Raw genomic sequence first — 17,541 nt, 5'->3', positions numbered from 1 at the left:
TTTCAGGAATCAATGTTCATTGATACTATTGTTTTAGTAGTGACTGCACTGCGTGCAATTTGAGTAGTTGAGACATAAAAAGGGTATCGTTTACAACAATGAACTTCTCTACTACTGTAAAATGTATCAATGTGTTTTGGTGTCCATATTACCGATTTTTATTTTGGACCAAAATGCAAATAGCGAGTTGAAACCGCTTGCGAGAGAGAAAGATGTGATCTCTCAACTTTGTTGGCGTGAGAGACAGGGAGAGGGGCTTGGTGTGTGTGTAAACCATAGAGGAAGAGGTGAAGCGAGAGGTTTCTCTTGCTAAAATATGTCCAAAATAAGGCCAATGCGTTTCTATGGGCTTATTTTGGACTAAGCTTGTCGCCTGCCTTTCCACCTTTGGGACAATGACTCTCATTGTTAGGGCGAAGACGTACATCTCGTCATTACATACACATCTCTGGGGTAAATGGGGAAGGTATACACAGCACAGAGGAGCGAAGGAGACAAGACCAAAAATACAACATGAGAACAAGCAGACATAAACGCTCATAAAATCGAAAAATAACAAAACCTTGTGTTACAGGCATTTGGAATATCGAACAAATATAAATTCTAATTAATTTGAATGATTGCCCAGCCCTACATTGTGGTGGGAGGAGTAAGGAGTTACCAGTACTCTGTACTAAACCCGTTGCCCCGCACGAGACCAATTTAAGTTTAGCAGACTATTGAGTAATTTCAGTAACCTATATTTGTATTTTATTAAGTGTATTTCTTTAAATATAGCCTACACTATCTTTCAACATACCAGTATCTGTGTAAACGTTCAAGATCCAGATTTTGAATTTGAGGATATAGGTTTGACGTCCTTTGGACAACATGTACACAATGACATCAAAACAAGTACTACAGTTTATTTTCTCTGCTTTCCAGGCCACTATGGAGTTATTCCCATTCCCAAATGGATGATAAGCATGGAGTACGTTCTTAGCATGTGGACCAAACACCCCCACTCTACAGGCGGAAGACCACACCCTCCCATCATCAGTATGGGTGAGATCTAGCTGTATGCATTTATAGGCCTAATGATACAGTTCATACAGTGCATTCGGAAGGTATTCAAACCCCTTCCCTTTTCCCACATTTTGTTACGTTACAGCCTTATTCTAAAATGCATTAAAAATGAGGCCCCTTGCTCATTGTTCTATCTGTGCTAATATGGCCTTTTGGCCACTAGAGGCCTCTATCATTCTCTGGATTAGCTGAATTTGGGTGTGTTACAGCAGGGCTGGAGCATGTGCTTGCACGCCCAGTAGCTCTAGGAGGTTTGCGCCTACATCCTGTCTTATGATAGCAACGTGAAATCGAACCTCAGCGGCATAGCTTTCTAAAGCTTGTCGAGCATAATTCTGCTGTTCAGCCATAATCTGGATATTTTCGACTAACCCTTACTTGACGATACTTACTTAGTTCTCGATTCGGAAGGCACCTGTGTCTTATAAACGTATGTGTCCAGTTGCCGGTAGAACTCAGATTTCGAGAAAATATTCAGAAATATATTAAATCCACTTTTTGTACTGTAAAGGTTGGTCTGAAATGTGTTGATTACTGCTAAACAGCAGCATTGTATCAATGGCTATCACAAGCTAATTGCTAATGATAGTTGTTTAATTTGATATTGGCTAATCTTCGAGAAGCATCCACCTGCAGATTATGCACGCTGACGCCACCTGGTCTGCATAGCGCGTGCGTCTCAGATGGTATTTTTGCGTCTCAGTTGGTATGTGCGAGCGCAACCTGAACTTGCAACGTTTTCTAGGGCGCAGTGTGCGACACACATACCAGGCCGACCTAGGCCCACCCATGGCTGTCCCCTGCCCAGTCGTGAAATCCATAGATTAGGGCCTAATTAATTTATTTCAATTTACTGATTTCCTTATGAACTGTAACACATTAAAACCGTTGAAATTGTTGCATGTGTCGTTTTATATTTTTGTTCAGTATAGAAGACTGGTTGAAGTAAGAAATAACCCCAATGCTTTGCAGTACTAAGGTTATGCCACAAGAGGGCGACATTGACTAGCATATAGGTCAGCTAAAATTACAGGACACTCACATCTTTGGTACACTGAGCCATGGTTTGCTTTTCATATTTGGTTAGCAAATAATTTATAATAACAAAATAATTTAGGGGGGTGCTTGTATTTGTTCTGTTACACACAAGTGTCAGTAAGACCAAGGAGCTGATCGTGGACTATAGGAGAAAGAGGGGAGAGCACGCCCCCATCCACATCAGCGGGGCTGTTGTGGAGCAGGTCGAGAGCTTCAGGTTCCTTGGGGTCGACATCACTAAGGACTTAACATGGTCCACACACACCCGCACAGTCGTGAAGAGGGCACGGCAGCATCTTTTCCTCCTGAAAAGGTTTGGCATGGACCCTAGGATCCTCAACTTCTACAGCTGCGCCATCGAGAGCATCTTGACTGGCTGCATCACCGCTTGGTATGGCAAATGCACCGCCTTTGATCGCAAAGCGCTACAGAGTGTGGTGTGGACAGCCAAGTGCATCACTAGGGCCGAGCTCCCTGCCATCTAGGACCTCTATCAGTCGGTGTCAGAGGGCCTGAAAAATTGCCAAAGACTCCAGCCACCCAAGCCATAGACTGTTCACTCTGTCACCGTCTGGCAAACAGGCTCTGAGACAGCGTCTACCCACAAGCCATAAGACTGCTAAATAGCCAGACTGCGGAATAGTCAATTAATGGTACCCGAACTATCTGCACTGACACTATACACACTCACTAGACTAAATATACACACACTACACTACACTACACTACACTACACTACACTACACTACACTACACTACACTACACTACACATACATACATATTACACACGCACACTCACACACTTTTACACTCCTTTGCGGCTACTGTTCTTTATTTTACTCTTATCTATCCCGATGCCTAGTCACTTTACCTTGCCTTCATGTACATATTTATTTCAAATACCTTGTACCTCTGCACATTGATCTGGTACTGGTATTCCCTGTATATAGCTCCATTCTTGTATTTTATTTTATTCCTCTTGTGTTACCATTTTATTTTTAAACTCTGCATCGTTGGGAAGGGCTCTTAAGCAAGCATTTCACTGTAAAGTCTACACGGTTGTATTCGGCGGATCTGACAAATACAATTAGATTACTTGCATAACCCAACTTCCACTGAGACAACCGCAGGGAGTGGCGTCACGGCCAGGGTCATCATTGTCCAGAGTCCCTGGATTTCTCACACCAGTCTGCTGCACTTGTATACAACTTTTCAACTATTCAAGTAGCCCATCTAGAGTTTGTGCATCCCTTGTAACGTATACAAACTGTCAGTTGCTTTAGTTTGTTTAGAGTTCAAATTAGTTCCACTACATGACCAAAAGTATGTGGACACCTCATTCCAAAATCATGGGCATTAATATGGAGTTGGTCCCCCCTTTGCTGCTATAACAGACTCCACTCTTCTGGGAAGGCTTTCCACTAGATGTTGGAACATTGCTGCGGGTACTTGTTTCCATTCAGCCACAAGAGCATTAGTGAAGTCGGGCACTGATGTCGGGCGATTTGGTCTGGCTCGCAGTCGTCGTTCCAATTCATCCCAAAGGTGTTTGATAGGGTTGAGGTCAGGGCTCTGTGTAGGCCAGTCAAATTCTTCCACACCAATCTCGACAAACCATTTCTGTATGGACCTTGCTTTGTGCTCTGGGGCATTTTCATGCTGAAACAGCACAGTTGGAAGCACAGAATCGTCTAGAATGTCATTGTATGCTGTAGCATTAAGATTTCCCTTCACTGGAACTAAGGGGCCTAGCCCCAACCATAAAAAAACACCCCAGACCATTACTCCTCCTCCACTGAACTTTACAGTTGGCACTATGCATTGGGGCAGGTAGTGTTCTCCTGGCATCGGCCAAACCCAGATTCTACTGCCAGATGGTGAAGCGTGATTCATCACTCCAGAGAACGCATTTCCACTGCTCCAGAGTCACATGGCGGCGAGCTTTACACCAGCCGACTCTTGGCATTGCGCATGGTGATCTTAGGCTTGTGTGCGGCTCGACGATGGAAACCAATTTCATGAAGCTCCCGGCAAACAGTTATTTTGCTGACGTTGCTTCCAGAGGCAGTTTGGAACTCGGTAGTGAATGTTGCAACCGAGGACAGACTATTTTTACGCGCTTCAGCAGTCCTGGTCTATGAGCTTGTGTGACCTACCACATCGCGGCTAAGCCGTTGTTGCTCCTAGATGTTTCCACTTCACAATAACAGCACTTACAGTTGACGGGGGCAGCTCTAGCAGGGCAGAAATGTGTCGAACTGACTTGTTGGAAAGGTAGCATCCTATGACGGTGCCATGTTGAAAGTCATAGCTTTTCAGTAAGGTCATTCTACTGCCAATGTTTGATTATGGAGATTGCATGGCTGTGTGCTTGATTTTATACACCTGGCTGAAATAGCCGAATCCACTAATTTGAAGGGGTGTCCACATACTTTTGTGTGTGTGTATATACAGTACCAGTCAAAAGTTGACACACCTACTCATTCAAGGGTTTTTCTTTATTTTTACTAATTTCTACATTGTATAATAATAGTGAAGACATCAAAATTCTGAAATAACACATGGAATCATGTAGTAACCAAAAGTGTTAAACAAATGAAAATATATTTTAGATTCTTCAAAGTAGCCACCCTTTGCCTTGATGACAGCTTAGCACACTCTTGACATTCTCTCAACCAGCTTCATGAGGAATGCTTTTCCAACAGTCTTGAAGGAGTTCCCACATATGCTGAGCACTTGTTGGCTGCTTTTCCTTCACTCTGTGGTCCAACTCATCCCAAACCTTCTCAATTGGGTTGAGGTCAGGTGATTGTGGTGGCCAGGTCATCTGATGCAGCACTCCATCACTCCTTCTTGGTCTGTTTTGGGTCATTGTCCTGTTGAAAACAAATGATAGTCCCACTAAGCGCAAACCAGATGGGATGGCATATACTTACAGAATGCTGTGGTAGCCATGCTGGTTAAATGTGCCTTGAATTCTAAATAAATCACAGAGAGTGTCACCTGGAAAGTGCCTCCACACCATCACACCTCCTCCATGCTTCACGGTGGGAACCACACATGCGGAGATCATCCGTTCACCTACTCTGCGTCTCACCAAGACGCAGCGGTTGGAACCAAAAATCTCAAATTTGGACTCATCAGACCAAAGGACAGATTTCCACCGGTCTAATGTCTTGCTCGTGTTCCTTGGCCCAAGCAAGTCTCTTCTTCTTATTGGTGTCCTTTAGTAGTGATTTCTTTGCCGCAATTTGACCATTTAAGGCCTGATTCACGCAGTCTCCTCTGAACAGTTGATGTTGAGATGTGTCTGTTACTTGAACTCTGTGAAGCATTTATTTGGGTTGCAATCTGAGGTGCAGTTAACTCAAATGAACTTATCCTCTGCAGCAGAGGTATCTCGGTCTTCCTTTCCTGTGGCGGTCCTCATGAGAGCCAGTTTCATCATAGCGCTTGATGGTTTTTGCGACTGCACTTGACATAATATGGACTTAGCCCTGTTTGGTAAAAGACCATCTTCTGTATACCACCCCTAAATTGTCACAACACAACTGATTGGCTCAAACGCATTAAGAAGGAAAGAAATTCCACAAATTAACTTTTAACAAGGCACACCTGTTAATTGAAACACATTCCAGGTGACTACCTCATGAAGCTGGATGAGAGAATGCCAATAGTGTGCAAAGCTGTCATCAAGGCAAAGGGTGGCTACTTTGAGGAATCTCAAATATAAAATACATTTTGATTTGTTTAACACTTTTTTTTTGGTTACTACATCGTTTTGATGTCTTCACTATTTTTCTACAATGTAGAAAATAGTAAAAATAAAGAAAAACCCTTGAATGAGTAGGTGTGTCCAAACTTTTGACTGGTACTGTGTGTGTGCATTTGTATGAGTTTTTTTTCTCATCTGCATTTTGTGCAAAATATTAATCACTGCTGGGCTGTCTGTTTCTCTGTATGGTTTGCAGCTGCCTATCCTATTATGTGAATATCAGTCAGTTTCTACGGAGGGAGCGTGTGACGGGGTGTGATTACTCTCCTTTCCCCAAGTTACCACAGCCACAAAGTCAAAATTGGCTATATCGTAAAAATTTATGAAAACAAATAGTTTTTCGGTCATAATTTAAGTTTAGGGTTATGCATAAGGTTAGGAGGGTGGTAAAGTTTAAAATCACATTTTCTGAAGATAAATTGTTTGACTTTCTGGCTGGGGTAACTAGTGACAACACTTGCCCCAGTGCTCCCTCCCCTCAGGGCTCCGCGAGCGCGCATGCGCGCGATACCGTATGGGAATGGCTGTTGTGTGATCGAGGGTTGGGCCGCCAGGAGCGAAGGGACAGCTGCAAGAATTTGTAATGTCCGCCATGTTGGACATGGCGTATTGAACCAGGGAGGGAGAGCGGAGCCTCGGAAAAAAAGAGACCGACAGAGAACGACCAAAATCCGGGCCTTCCCGGCTCCTGTTCGCATTGCCATATACCTGCCCTGCTACCAAGCGAACGGTTGACTTCTGACGAACATCACATATCCATCCATGAGAACTCAAACCAGTACTGTAGTGAACATTAGATCGGATTTATTTATGCTGCATCTTACATTATAAAAAATGAGTAAATTGTCGTTTCGGGCACGGGCGCTGGACGCTACCAAGCTTCTACCAGTCTTCCGCTGCGAGGACTTGCCTGACCTGCACGAATATGCCTCAATCAATCGGGCAGTGCCGCAAATGCCAACTGGGATGGAGAAAGAGGAGGAATCGGTATGTTTATTTTATTTTATCGCAGTCAGATTCATAATTGAGATGTTTGCCCTATTTTCACAATATGGGGTCGCTCCTATCTTGCCTGCGTAAATGTGCACAAAATGGCGCCCATATGTTTTCCGTGAACTGTAGATTGAGACGTAATTTGCGTGTAACACCGACATCCTTTTCCCCTTAACATTATCCCAACCTTGTATTGTTTCGAATTTAGATTCGTAAGCCGTGTTGTATTCACTTGTTTCACTTGGAATTGCATTGTAAAGCACAAAGGGGTCACGTGGTTCGTCTCGCATCCGCCATTTTGTTGACTTTCTCTTTGCCAAAGACAGTTGGGGATGGGCTTTGAAGTGGTGCCCTTACATGAACAAATACCAGGGGGAGACACTGAGTCGACATGTCTTTTCTCAGCATGTTTTGAATGGGCTACACATTTGGACAGATCGGTAAAACAACAATCGCACGCACGACTCTGTGCCTGTGCAAGTGTCACTCCTAGTCAATAATTGAACAGTAACGTGCATTTATTTTGCATGAAGCGAACTCTAAGGCGCTGACACCACTATTGCCACACTGCACAAGCTGTTATTTTTCTAATACATACGTATGCACATCAGCTTTTCTTAACCAAGTGTCTCAATGTGACAAGGAGCAAGGAGTGTGTTAGAATTTATACCATGGTAAAATTCTTTCAAGCTTGAACTAGACCTGACAGAAAATATACAATTTAGAAGCCAGTGCCGGTATTCATAAAGCACCTCAGAGTAGGAGGGCTGTAGTAAGCTAGCTATGGAAGGAAAGAGCACCTGCCTAATGGTAAAATGAAGCACATGCTCTCCTGAATGTAATATAGCAGATCTGAGTGCAGATGCTGTGCATATTTTTTGCCTGTCGAGGCGTGACGCAAAACGACCCAGTTCTGGGTTATAATCCAAAATAAACCCAGTGGCCAATTTTGAGCATTGTGTTGTGATGATCAGAGAGACATTGCCTCTTCATCACCTAACTAGAGCATCAGAGGGGGGCCTCCTGTGCTGCCTCAGTGGATGCAAACAGAGGGAGGGAGGGACAGGGGAGCAGGAGTGCAGTTAATTTAACTGCCAGAAGAATCCCGCCAGCCCCCCTAACCCCTCTCTCCTCCTATGCTCTATGTTACGTAAACTCCTGGAGTGACAGAGACAGAGGAGAGAGGCTGTTTTACTACAGGGGCTCCAGTGATATGCGGTGTGGCTTCTTTGCTGTCTGACTCTCATCTACCCCAGTGGGAACTGGATGGGAAACCCTGGACTGTGTCCTAAATGGCACCCTATTCCCTTTATAGTGCACTACTTGTGGCTACTGCACATAGGGTTAGTGGTGCGCTATTTGGGACGCAGTCTGGGAGCTGGTTGACTGGGGCAGACTGGATGGATGAACTGCTAGCTAGATTCCCCTGACCAGGTCGTTTAAAATCTGGAAAGCAAAGCTCTGTGGCTGGAGGCCTATAGTGAAACCATATAGGAATCAACAGCATGCATATTTTATACAGCTCAATGTTTTGATTTATGCAGTGTTTATGGAATGTTGAAATAGTTTCCTCATGCTTTGGTCTAAGAGGGGGGTAGGCAACCCTGTTTTTGATTTAACCAACCTGGAGGACTAGAGTTTCCCATCCCTAATCTACAATTGATGTTGTTAACCCTGCACAACATGGGCCTGGGAGGCTGACAAGAAAATGGCGCTGACAGAGAGGGCTGCCTCGCTTCTAGTCCTTAGGAAACTTTGCAGTATTTTGTTGCATTGTTAGCTCAGAAAATCTTCAGTGTTATTACATACAGCCGGGAAGAACTATTGGATATCAGAGCAGCGTCAACTTACCAACACTATAGTACAGTTGAAAAATATATGGCAAATAGAAATCCAATATGGATGGTGTTAAGAGATGGATGGGTGGTGTTGAATGGAGTTGAAAGATGGGACTAATAACGACTAATAACAAGATAACTAATAATGTAAGCAAACTATGTCCATAATAAGTATATAGGTTGAGAGCTTTTGTGAAAGAGCACAGTTAGAAAGATATGGCATATAGAAGCAAACCGGATGGACATCATGAAAATGATCGGAGAGGTTGAGGGTAGAGGAAGTTCAGGAGTAAAAACAAACATAATAGAATTATTGTAAAATTGACTGTGTCCATAAAATGTATATAGTATGTATACGCTGGAAGTAGAGGCCTAAGCATTGTTGTTCACTAGTTTACTCCAATTAGGGAAGGGGTGGTGAGGTTGGAAAATAATAAAGGGAAATATATTTTAAAAAAGGGAATGTATATGTGTGTGTATAAAAAAAAAAAAAAAATACTAAAATATATATATATATATATATATATATATATATATATATATATATATATATATGCATGCATATGCGAGGGGGGAAAAAATATGGGGGATTGGAAGTGATGCAGACAATTACATTGATGGAAGTTAGAATCTATCTGCAATATTAGAGCTGATCTATCCCTTAAAAAAACGTACCAACACTATGACCAGGAATACGACTTACCCGAAGCGGATCCTCTGGAAGGGATTCCAGAGGCCGACCCAAAACAAAGCCACCGGAGGAGAGGCAGCCGGAGCGGTCTTCTAGTCAGACTTAGGAGGCGCGCACACCGCCCATCGCTTTCTAGTATATTACTTGCTAATGTCCAGTCCCTAGATAACAAAGTGGACGAGATCAGGGCAATGGTTGTTTTCCAGAGAGACATCAGGGGTTGTAACATACTCTGTTTCACGGAAAAATGTCTCTCGGGATATACTGTCCCCGTCCATACAGCCATCTGGGTTCTCAGTACATCGTGCCGACAGGAATAAACATCTCTCCGGGAAGAAGGGTGGGAGGGTTTGTTTAATGATTAACGACTCATGGTGTAATTGTAACAACATACAGGAACTCAAGTCATTTTGTTAACCTGACCTAAAATTCCTCACAATCAAATGCCGACCGTATTATCTCCCAAGAGAGTTCTCTTTAGTTATTGTTACAGCCGTATAATTCCCCCCTTCCTCGGCCGATACCATGACGGCGCTCAAGGAACTTCACTGGACTTTATGCAAATAGGAAACCATATATCCTGAGGCTGCATTTAGGTAGCCTTTTTCTCAAATTTGCTATCAGCATATTGACTGTAGCACTCGTGCTGGAAAAACACTGGATCACTGCTACACTAATTTCCGCCATGCATACAAGGCCCTCCCCCGACCTCCTTTCGGCAAATCTGACCACGACTCAATTTTGCTCCTCCTTTCCTATAGGCAGAAACTCAAACAGGAAGCACCCGTGCTAAGGACTATTCCACGCTGGTATGACCAATCGGAATCCACACTTCAAGATTGTTTTGATCACCCGGACTGGGATATGTTCCGGGTAGCCTTTGAGAATAATATAGACGTATACGCTGATTCAGTGAGTGGGTTTATAAGGAAGTGTATAGGAGATGTCGTACCCACTGTGACTATTAAAACCTACCCTAACCAGAAACCGTGGATAGATGGCAGCATTAGCGATAAACTGAACGCACAAACCACCGCATTAAACCATGGCAAGGTGACGTGGAATATGGCACAATACAAACAGAGTGGTTGTTCCCTCCGCAAGGTAATCAAACAGGCAAAACGTCAATATCGAGACAAAGTGGAGTGCAATTCAACAGCTCAGACACGAGACGTATGTGGCAGGGTTTACAGACAATCACGGACTACAATAGAAAACCAGCCACATCTCGGACACCGACGTCTTGCTGCCAGACAAGCTAAACAAGTTCTTTGTGCTTTGAGGACAACACAGTGCCACCGACGCAGCCAGCAACCAAGAACTGTGGGCTCTCCTTCTCCGTGGCCGACGTGAGTAAGACATTTAAACGTGTTAACCCTCGCAAGGCTGCCGGCCCAGACAACATTCCTAGCCGTGTCCTCAGAGCATGCGCAGACCAGCTGGCTGGTGTGTTTACGGACATATTCAATCTCTCCCTATCCCAGTCTGCTGTCCCCACATGCTTCAAGATGGCCACCATTGTTCCTGTACCCAAGAATGCAGAGGTAACTGAACTAAACGACTATCGCCCCGTAGCACTCAATTCTGTCATCATGAGGTGCATTGAGAGACTAGTCAAGGATCATATCACCTCCACCTTACCGGTCACCCTAGACCCACTTCAATTTGCTTACCGCCCCAATAGAGCCACAGACGATGCAATCGCCATCACACTGCACACTGCCCTATCCCATCTGGACAAGAGGAATACCTACAGCTGTGGAAAGAATTAAGAGACCACTGCACATTTTTCTTAAATCAGCATCTCTACATGTACGACAGCCATTCCATTCCAGTATCTGTTGAATTCCAACACAGGCACACCTCATTCTACTGAATTAAGTAATGATTAGGTGATCACCTGAACCAAATCTTATTTAACGAGGAAAAGTATAAAAACCACTGCTGTGGTCATCACTATCCTCTTGCAATAGGACCAGCTGGATTGCAAAAACAGTGCTAATAGTACCTCAAAAGTAATATTAATCAAAAAATAGCTATTGACCATGCCAAAGAGTTGAAAAGGAACGTTTTGAGTGAGGAAAATAAGGGTTCAATTCTGGCTTTACTGGCAGAGGGATACAGTGAGCGTCAGGTTGCTTCCATCCTTCAAATTTCAAAGACGGCGGTTCATAAGAACAAGGTCAAGCAGCAAACATTGGAGACAACAAAGCTACAAACCGGCAGAGGGTGAAAACGACACTACTGACCTGGATGACCTCCAACTCATTCGAATGTCACTCAACAACAGTAGGATGACATCAAGTGACATACAAAAGTAATGGCAAACGGCAGCTGGGGTGAAGTGCACGGCGAGGACGGTTCAAAACAGGCTCCTAGGGGCAGGGCTGAAGTCGTGCAAAGCTAGAAAAAAGCCCTTCATCAATGATAAGCAAAGAAGAGCCAGGCTGAGGTTTGTAAAATACCATAAGGATTGGACCGTAGAGGAGTAAGTTAATCTTCTCTGAGTCCAATTTTCAGCTTTGCCCAACACCTGGTCGTCTAATGGTTAGACGGAGACCTGGAAAGGCCTACAAGCCACAGTGTCTCGCACCCACTGTGAAATTTGGTGGAGGATCAGTGATGATCTGGGGGTGCTTCAGCAAGGCTGGAATCGGGCAGATTTGTCTTTGTGAAGGACGCATGAATCAAGCCACGTACAAGGTTGTCCTGGAATAAAACTTGCTTCCTTTTGCTCTGACATTGTTCCCCAACTCTGAGGATTGGTTTTTCCAGCAGGACAATGCGCCATGCCACACAGCCAGGTCAATCAAGGTGTGGATGGAGGACCACCAGATCAAGACCCTGTCATGGCCAGCCCAATCTCCAGACCTGAACCCCATTTGAAAAATTCTGGAATGTGATCAAGAGGAAGATGGATGGTTACAAGCCATCAAACAAAGCCGAGCTGCTTTACTTTTTGCGCCAGGAGTGGCATAAAGTCACCCAACATCAATGTGAAAGAATGGTGGAAAGCATGCCAAGACGCATGAAAGCTGTGATTGAAAATCAGGGTTATTCCACCAAATATTGATTTCTGAACTCTTCCTAAGTTAAAACATTAGTATTGTGTTGTTTAAAAATGAACATTAACTTATTTTCTTTGCATTATTCGAGGTCTGACAACTCTGCATCTTTTTTATTATTTTGACCAGTTGTCATTTTCTGCAAATAAATGCTCTAAATGACAATATTTCTATTTGGAATTTTAGAGAAATGCTGTCAGTAGTTTATAGAATAAAACAAAAATGTTATTTTTACCCAAACACATACCTATAAATAGTAAAACCAGAGAAACTGATAATTTTGCTGTGGTCTCTTAATTTTTTCCACAGCTGTATGTAAGAATGCTGTTCATTGACTATAGCTCAGCATTTAACACAACTATACTTCATCATTAAGCTTGAGGCTCTGTCTCAACCCCGCCCTGTGCAATTGGGTCCTGGACTTCCTGACGGGCCAGGTGGTGAAGGTAGGAAACAATACCTCCACTTCGCTGATCCTCAACATTGGGGCCCCAAAAGGGTGCGTGCTCAGCCCACTCCTGTACTCCCTGTTCACCCATGGCTGCGTAGCCATGCACGCCTCCAACTCAATCATCAAGTTTGCAGACGACACAGCAGTAGTAGGCTTGATTACCAACAACAATGAGACAGCCTACTGGGAGGAGGGTGAGGGCTCTCGGAGTGTGGTGTCAGGGGAATATCCTCTCACTCAACGTCAACAAAATAAAGGAGATGATCGTGGACTTCAGGAAACAGCTAGATATTACTGCACTGTCGCAACTAGAAGCACAAGCATTTCGCTACACTAGCTATAACATCTGCTTGTGACCAATACATTTGATTTAATATTGGTATCGACGGTTTTCCAAGTCTAAATTTTTCAGCTCAATATTACGTATATTCCCCCATTTTTTTGAAATATTTTTTACATTAATGCACTGTAATTTTTAAGTAACTGTCCAGTCAAAATCTAACTTTTTAAAAGTTAATAGTCTGTTAACTCATACTCAAATAAGGTTGTTGACACATACCTGTATTTGTGGCCAAAGCATAAATTGCAGGAAATTAACTTTAACTGCAACATTCTCTCCATTGCCAAGAGGCGGGCCTTTAAAATTTTCCTTCCGAGGGTCCGAGACATGGTTCGTCCAGCCATTCACTGCTGAAGTCATGGTAAAACTCTTTATGCTATTTTTCTCACTCAAATTGTTTGGATTATGGGGGATTCCTGATGAATTTGCTATAACAGAAAGGGGTTCCCGGCCCCAAAAAGTTTGAGAGCGCATGCGCTAAGCTATGTGTCCCATATAGTGAACAATTTCCAAACCCAGCCTGCCTCGCACAGTTTGTTTTGTAATCCTTCAAGAGGAACATGAGTCAGACTGAGCCAGTGTTTCATAATCCGCCACACTAACACCTAGCCTAATAGCAAACATCCCTGCTGAAACCACACAGTGCACCTGCTACTTTACTAGAATATACTATACACGCTAGGCTTTTACTTCAATTTGTCAATCAAAACAGAATCTGCACCAAGGCTGTAATTATGAGACCTACTCGAATACTGAACTAGGTCTTGAACAGGCCTGCACGAACAGTTTTCATTTAATTGAATGTAAGAGAATGTTGGCCTGCCTCTACCTTTGATTACACCACTCTTACCTTTAGCGGATGCCATTGTCTGACTGAACAGACTGGCTATGAGTCATTGGTTGTGTCCCAAATTGCACCCTATTCCCTATATTGTACACTTATTTTGACCAGGGCCCATCCAATCAGCTTGAATCTGAGCACCTGCTGGAGGCCACATTCTTTTATTGGAGTCCCGTCCTGTGGCTCCGGGGAACATTAAATTGAGGGAAATGCATGTCCCTGTGGAAATAGGCTACATGACATTCACACTTTTATTGCTGTTGTTTTAGCCAAGGTGGCCTAGCTGTGTCTCAGGTAGTCTAATGGCAGTAGAGTTGTATGGTGCTAGCCTCGTCCCATTCCCAGATGTTTCTGTTCTTGACATTGCCAACTGCATGTTTGTCATGACAATGAGTGATAAGGAGTTGGCATGATAGCACAAAGACTGGCACTGAGGCAAGTAAGCTGCTGCTTGTAGCAAAGTTTCTGTATCGTAGCTATCAGGGTGCTTTTCTCTTTATCACCCACACTACAGGTTGCACCTACCGTAGCTAATGCTGCTAGGCCATAAGCAGGTAGGCTACCTGGGCTAAAGATAAGCTAGCTGAGTGATCTAATGTACAGTCCATCTCCCTGCTGTGACTATTTTGTTCATTGGCTGTTTCATTCACAGACGTCCTTTATCACTACCACACACACACACACAAGTAGAGGAAGGTCCCCAACTGCACTACGCTCAGTCTAGCAGCTGTGAGTAATTTGCTATCGTCATGTCTCAGCTCAGCTGTGATTCAGGTTAGTGGGCCTGGCGTTCTCCAGAGGAGCGTGCAAAGGATCTGGCTCAGGCCTGCTTCCAATTTGGTTCATTATGCAAGTTTTCACCCTGCCCAGAGTTCAGCAGTGTGTGTTGACTAAGGCCTAATGTGGGTGATTTGGGGCTATGCTGAGACCTTTAGTGCAAAAACGGGCTCATTGAGAGTTTAATTATTTGTTTACTTTATATGCTATCATATCTGATATGAACATCCTGTCAGGGACATTGTCACATTACTAAAGCAACAGTCTATCCTCCCAATATGGTTGTCTGGAGTGTATTCACTTTAAAACGTCTTCTTCTCCTGGACGGATTTGGCACCAAATCTGGGATATCATCTCAGTACCCAAGTCTTAAATGCGACATTTTCCAGGACTCTAGCTCAAACAATATGGCCACTATGAGCCAATGAGCTTGCATTGTTTTTTCATGTCCAGCAGCGCCACCATGCGGCATAACCGAACCATACTTTACAGGTTAGCTAGACTCATATCCTTGAGCATGTGTGCCGAATCTCATCACCCTGAATCAAACCGATTAAGATATATAAACATTTGCACGTTATAGCGACACCGTGTGGTCGATCTGACGTGCCTGAATTTGCTGAGTATTCAGTGTTTGGAACGGGTACCAAGTTTTGTTACAAAACAAATATCCGTGACTGATTTATGTGCCAGCCCACGTGAATACTTATTGGTCAATAGCGGCCATATTTTAGGTACTAGTCTGGAAAATGTTGCGTTGGGAGAACTTCGTAGATGCCACAAGGTTTCATACATATAGGACATTTGGTGTCAGAGAAGTAGCCTTTTTAAGTGTTTTTTAACTATTTTTAAAAAAGGGCTAAAAATCCATCATGGTGTACCACATGGGTCCTTGAGGCAAATTTGTTTGTTTTGAGGAGAGGGACCTATGTGCTAAATGACCTTGCAAAGTTTGCATGTTAAATCGATATAGTGCCACCATGTGGCCTTTTGGCATGGCATTGCATGAGAAGGTGTGGCCCTTTACCATCATGCCAGGTTGCACCCTCCTAGGCCTTATCATCTCGCGGGAATTAGCATTTTAATTTGGCTTTACGGAAGAAGAGGAATAATAATGAATGCCAACTAATGCAATAGCTTAGCTGCTGAACCCTAACAAGTCTTTTCCAACATTGTTATATACAGGTAAAAGTCAGTAAATTAGAATATTTTGAAAAACTTGATTTATTTCAGTAATTGCATTCAAAAGGTGTAACTTGTACATTATATTTATTCATTGCACACAGACTGATGCATTCAAATGTTTATTTCATTTAATTTTGATGATTTGAAGTGGCAACAAATGAAAATCCAAAATTCCGTGTGTCACAAAATTAGAATATTGTGTAAGGGTTACATTTTGAAGACACCTGGTGCCACAAACTAATCAGCTGATTAACTCAAAACACCTGCAAAGGGCTTTAAATGGTCTCTCAGTCCAGTTCTGAAGCCTACACAAACATGGGGAAGACTTCAGATTTGACAGCTGTCCAAAAGGCGACCATCGACACATTGCACAAGGAGGGAAAGACACAAAAGGTTATTGCAGAAGAGGCTGGCTGTTCTCAGAGCTCTGTGTCCAAACACATTAATAGAGAGGCAAAGGGAAGGAAAAACTGTGGTCAGAAAAAGTGTACAAGCGATAGGGATCACCGCGCCCTAGTCAAGATTGTGAAAAAAAAACCCATTCAAAAATGTGGGGGAGATTCACAAGGAGTGGACAGCTGCTGGAGTCAGGGCTTCAAGATCCACCACCAAGAGACGCTTGAAAGACATGGGTTTCAACTGCCGCATACCTCGTGTCAAGCCACTGTTGACCAAGAAACAGCGCAAAAGCGTCTCACCTGGGCTAAGGAAAAAAAGAGCTGGACTGCTGCTGAGTGGTCTAAAGTCATGTTTTCTGACGAAAGCAAATTTTGCATTTCCTTTGGAAATCGAGGTCCCAGAGTCTGGAGGAAGACAGGAGAGGCACAGGATCCACGTTGCCTGAAGTCTAGTGTAAAGTTTCCACCATCAGTGATGGTTTGGGGTGCCATGTCATCTGCTGGTGTCGGTCCACTCTGTTTCCTGAGATCCAGGGTCAACGCAGCCGTCTACCAGCAAGTTTTAGAGCACTTCATGCTTCCTGCTGCTGACCTGCTCTATGGAGATGGAGATTTCAGGTTCCAACAGGACTTGGCGCCTGCACACAGCGCAAAATCTACCCGTGCCTGGTTTACGGACCATGGTATTTCTGTTCTAAATTGGCCAGCCAACTCCCCTGACCTTAGCCCCATAGAAAATCTGTGGGGTATTGTGAAAAAGGAAGATGCAGAATGCCAGACCCAACAACGCAGAAGAGTTGAAGGCCACTATCAGAGCAACCTGGGCTCTCATAACACCTGAGCAGTGCCAGAAACTCATCGACTCCATGCCACGCCGCATTAATGCAGTAATTGAGGCAAAAGGAGCTCCAACCAAGTATTGAGTATTGTACATGCTCATATTTTTCATTTTCATACTTTTCAGTTGGCCAACATTTCTAAAAAATCCCTTTTTTGTATTAGCCTTAAGTAATATTCTAATTTTGTGACACACGGAATTTTGGATTTTCATTTGTTGCCACTTCAAATCATCAAAATTAAATG

At 43.5% G+C, this 17,541-nt stretch overlaps 1 protein-coding gene across 3 annotated transcripts in view; it reads left to right on the top strand.

The window, feature by feature from the left end:
- Nucleotides 1-916: 916 nt before the first annotated feature.
- Nucleotides 917-17,541, top strand: part of LOC121569812 (enhancer of polycomb homolog 1) — an 80,357-nt gene continuing 63,732 nt past the window's right edge. For 2 of the 3 annotated variants that reach the window (XM_041881028.2, XM_041881027.2), the window contains exon 1: nt 6,407-6,866. In XM_041881028.2, coding sequence (XP_041736962.1) covers nt 6,714-6,866 — 153 coding nt within the window. In that variant the 5' untranslated portion in view covers nt 6,407-6,713. Of the gene's footprint in view, nt 1,045-6,406; nt 6,867-17,541 lie in introns of those variants that run through there. The other variant, XM_041881030.2, reaches the window with a different exon arrangement.

The sequence above is a fragment of the Coregonus clupeaformis genome, chromosome 7 (genome assembly GCF_020615455.1).
Source record: "Coregonus clupeaformis isolate EN_2021a chromosome 7, ASM2061545v1, whole genome shotgun sequence".
Lineage (NCBI taxonomy): Eukaryota > Metazoa > Chordata > Actinopteri > Salmoniformes > Salmonidae > Coregonus > Coregonus clupeaformis.
Note: the sequence above shows the minus strand (reverse complement) of the source record. Positions and strands in the feature narration are given on the sequence as shown.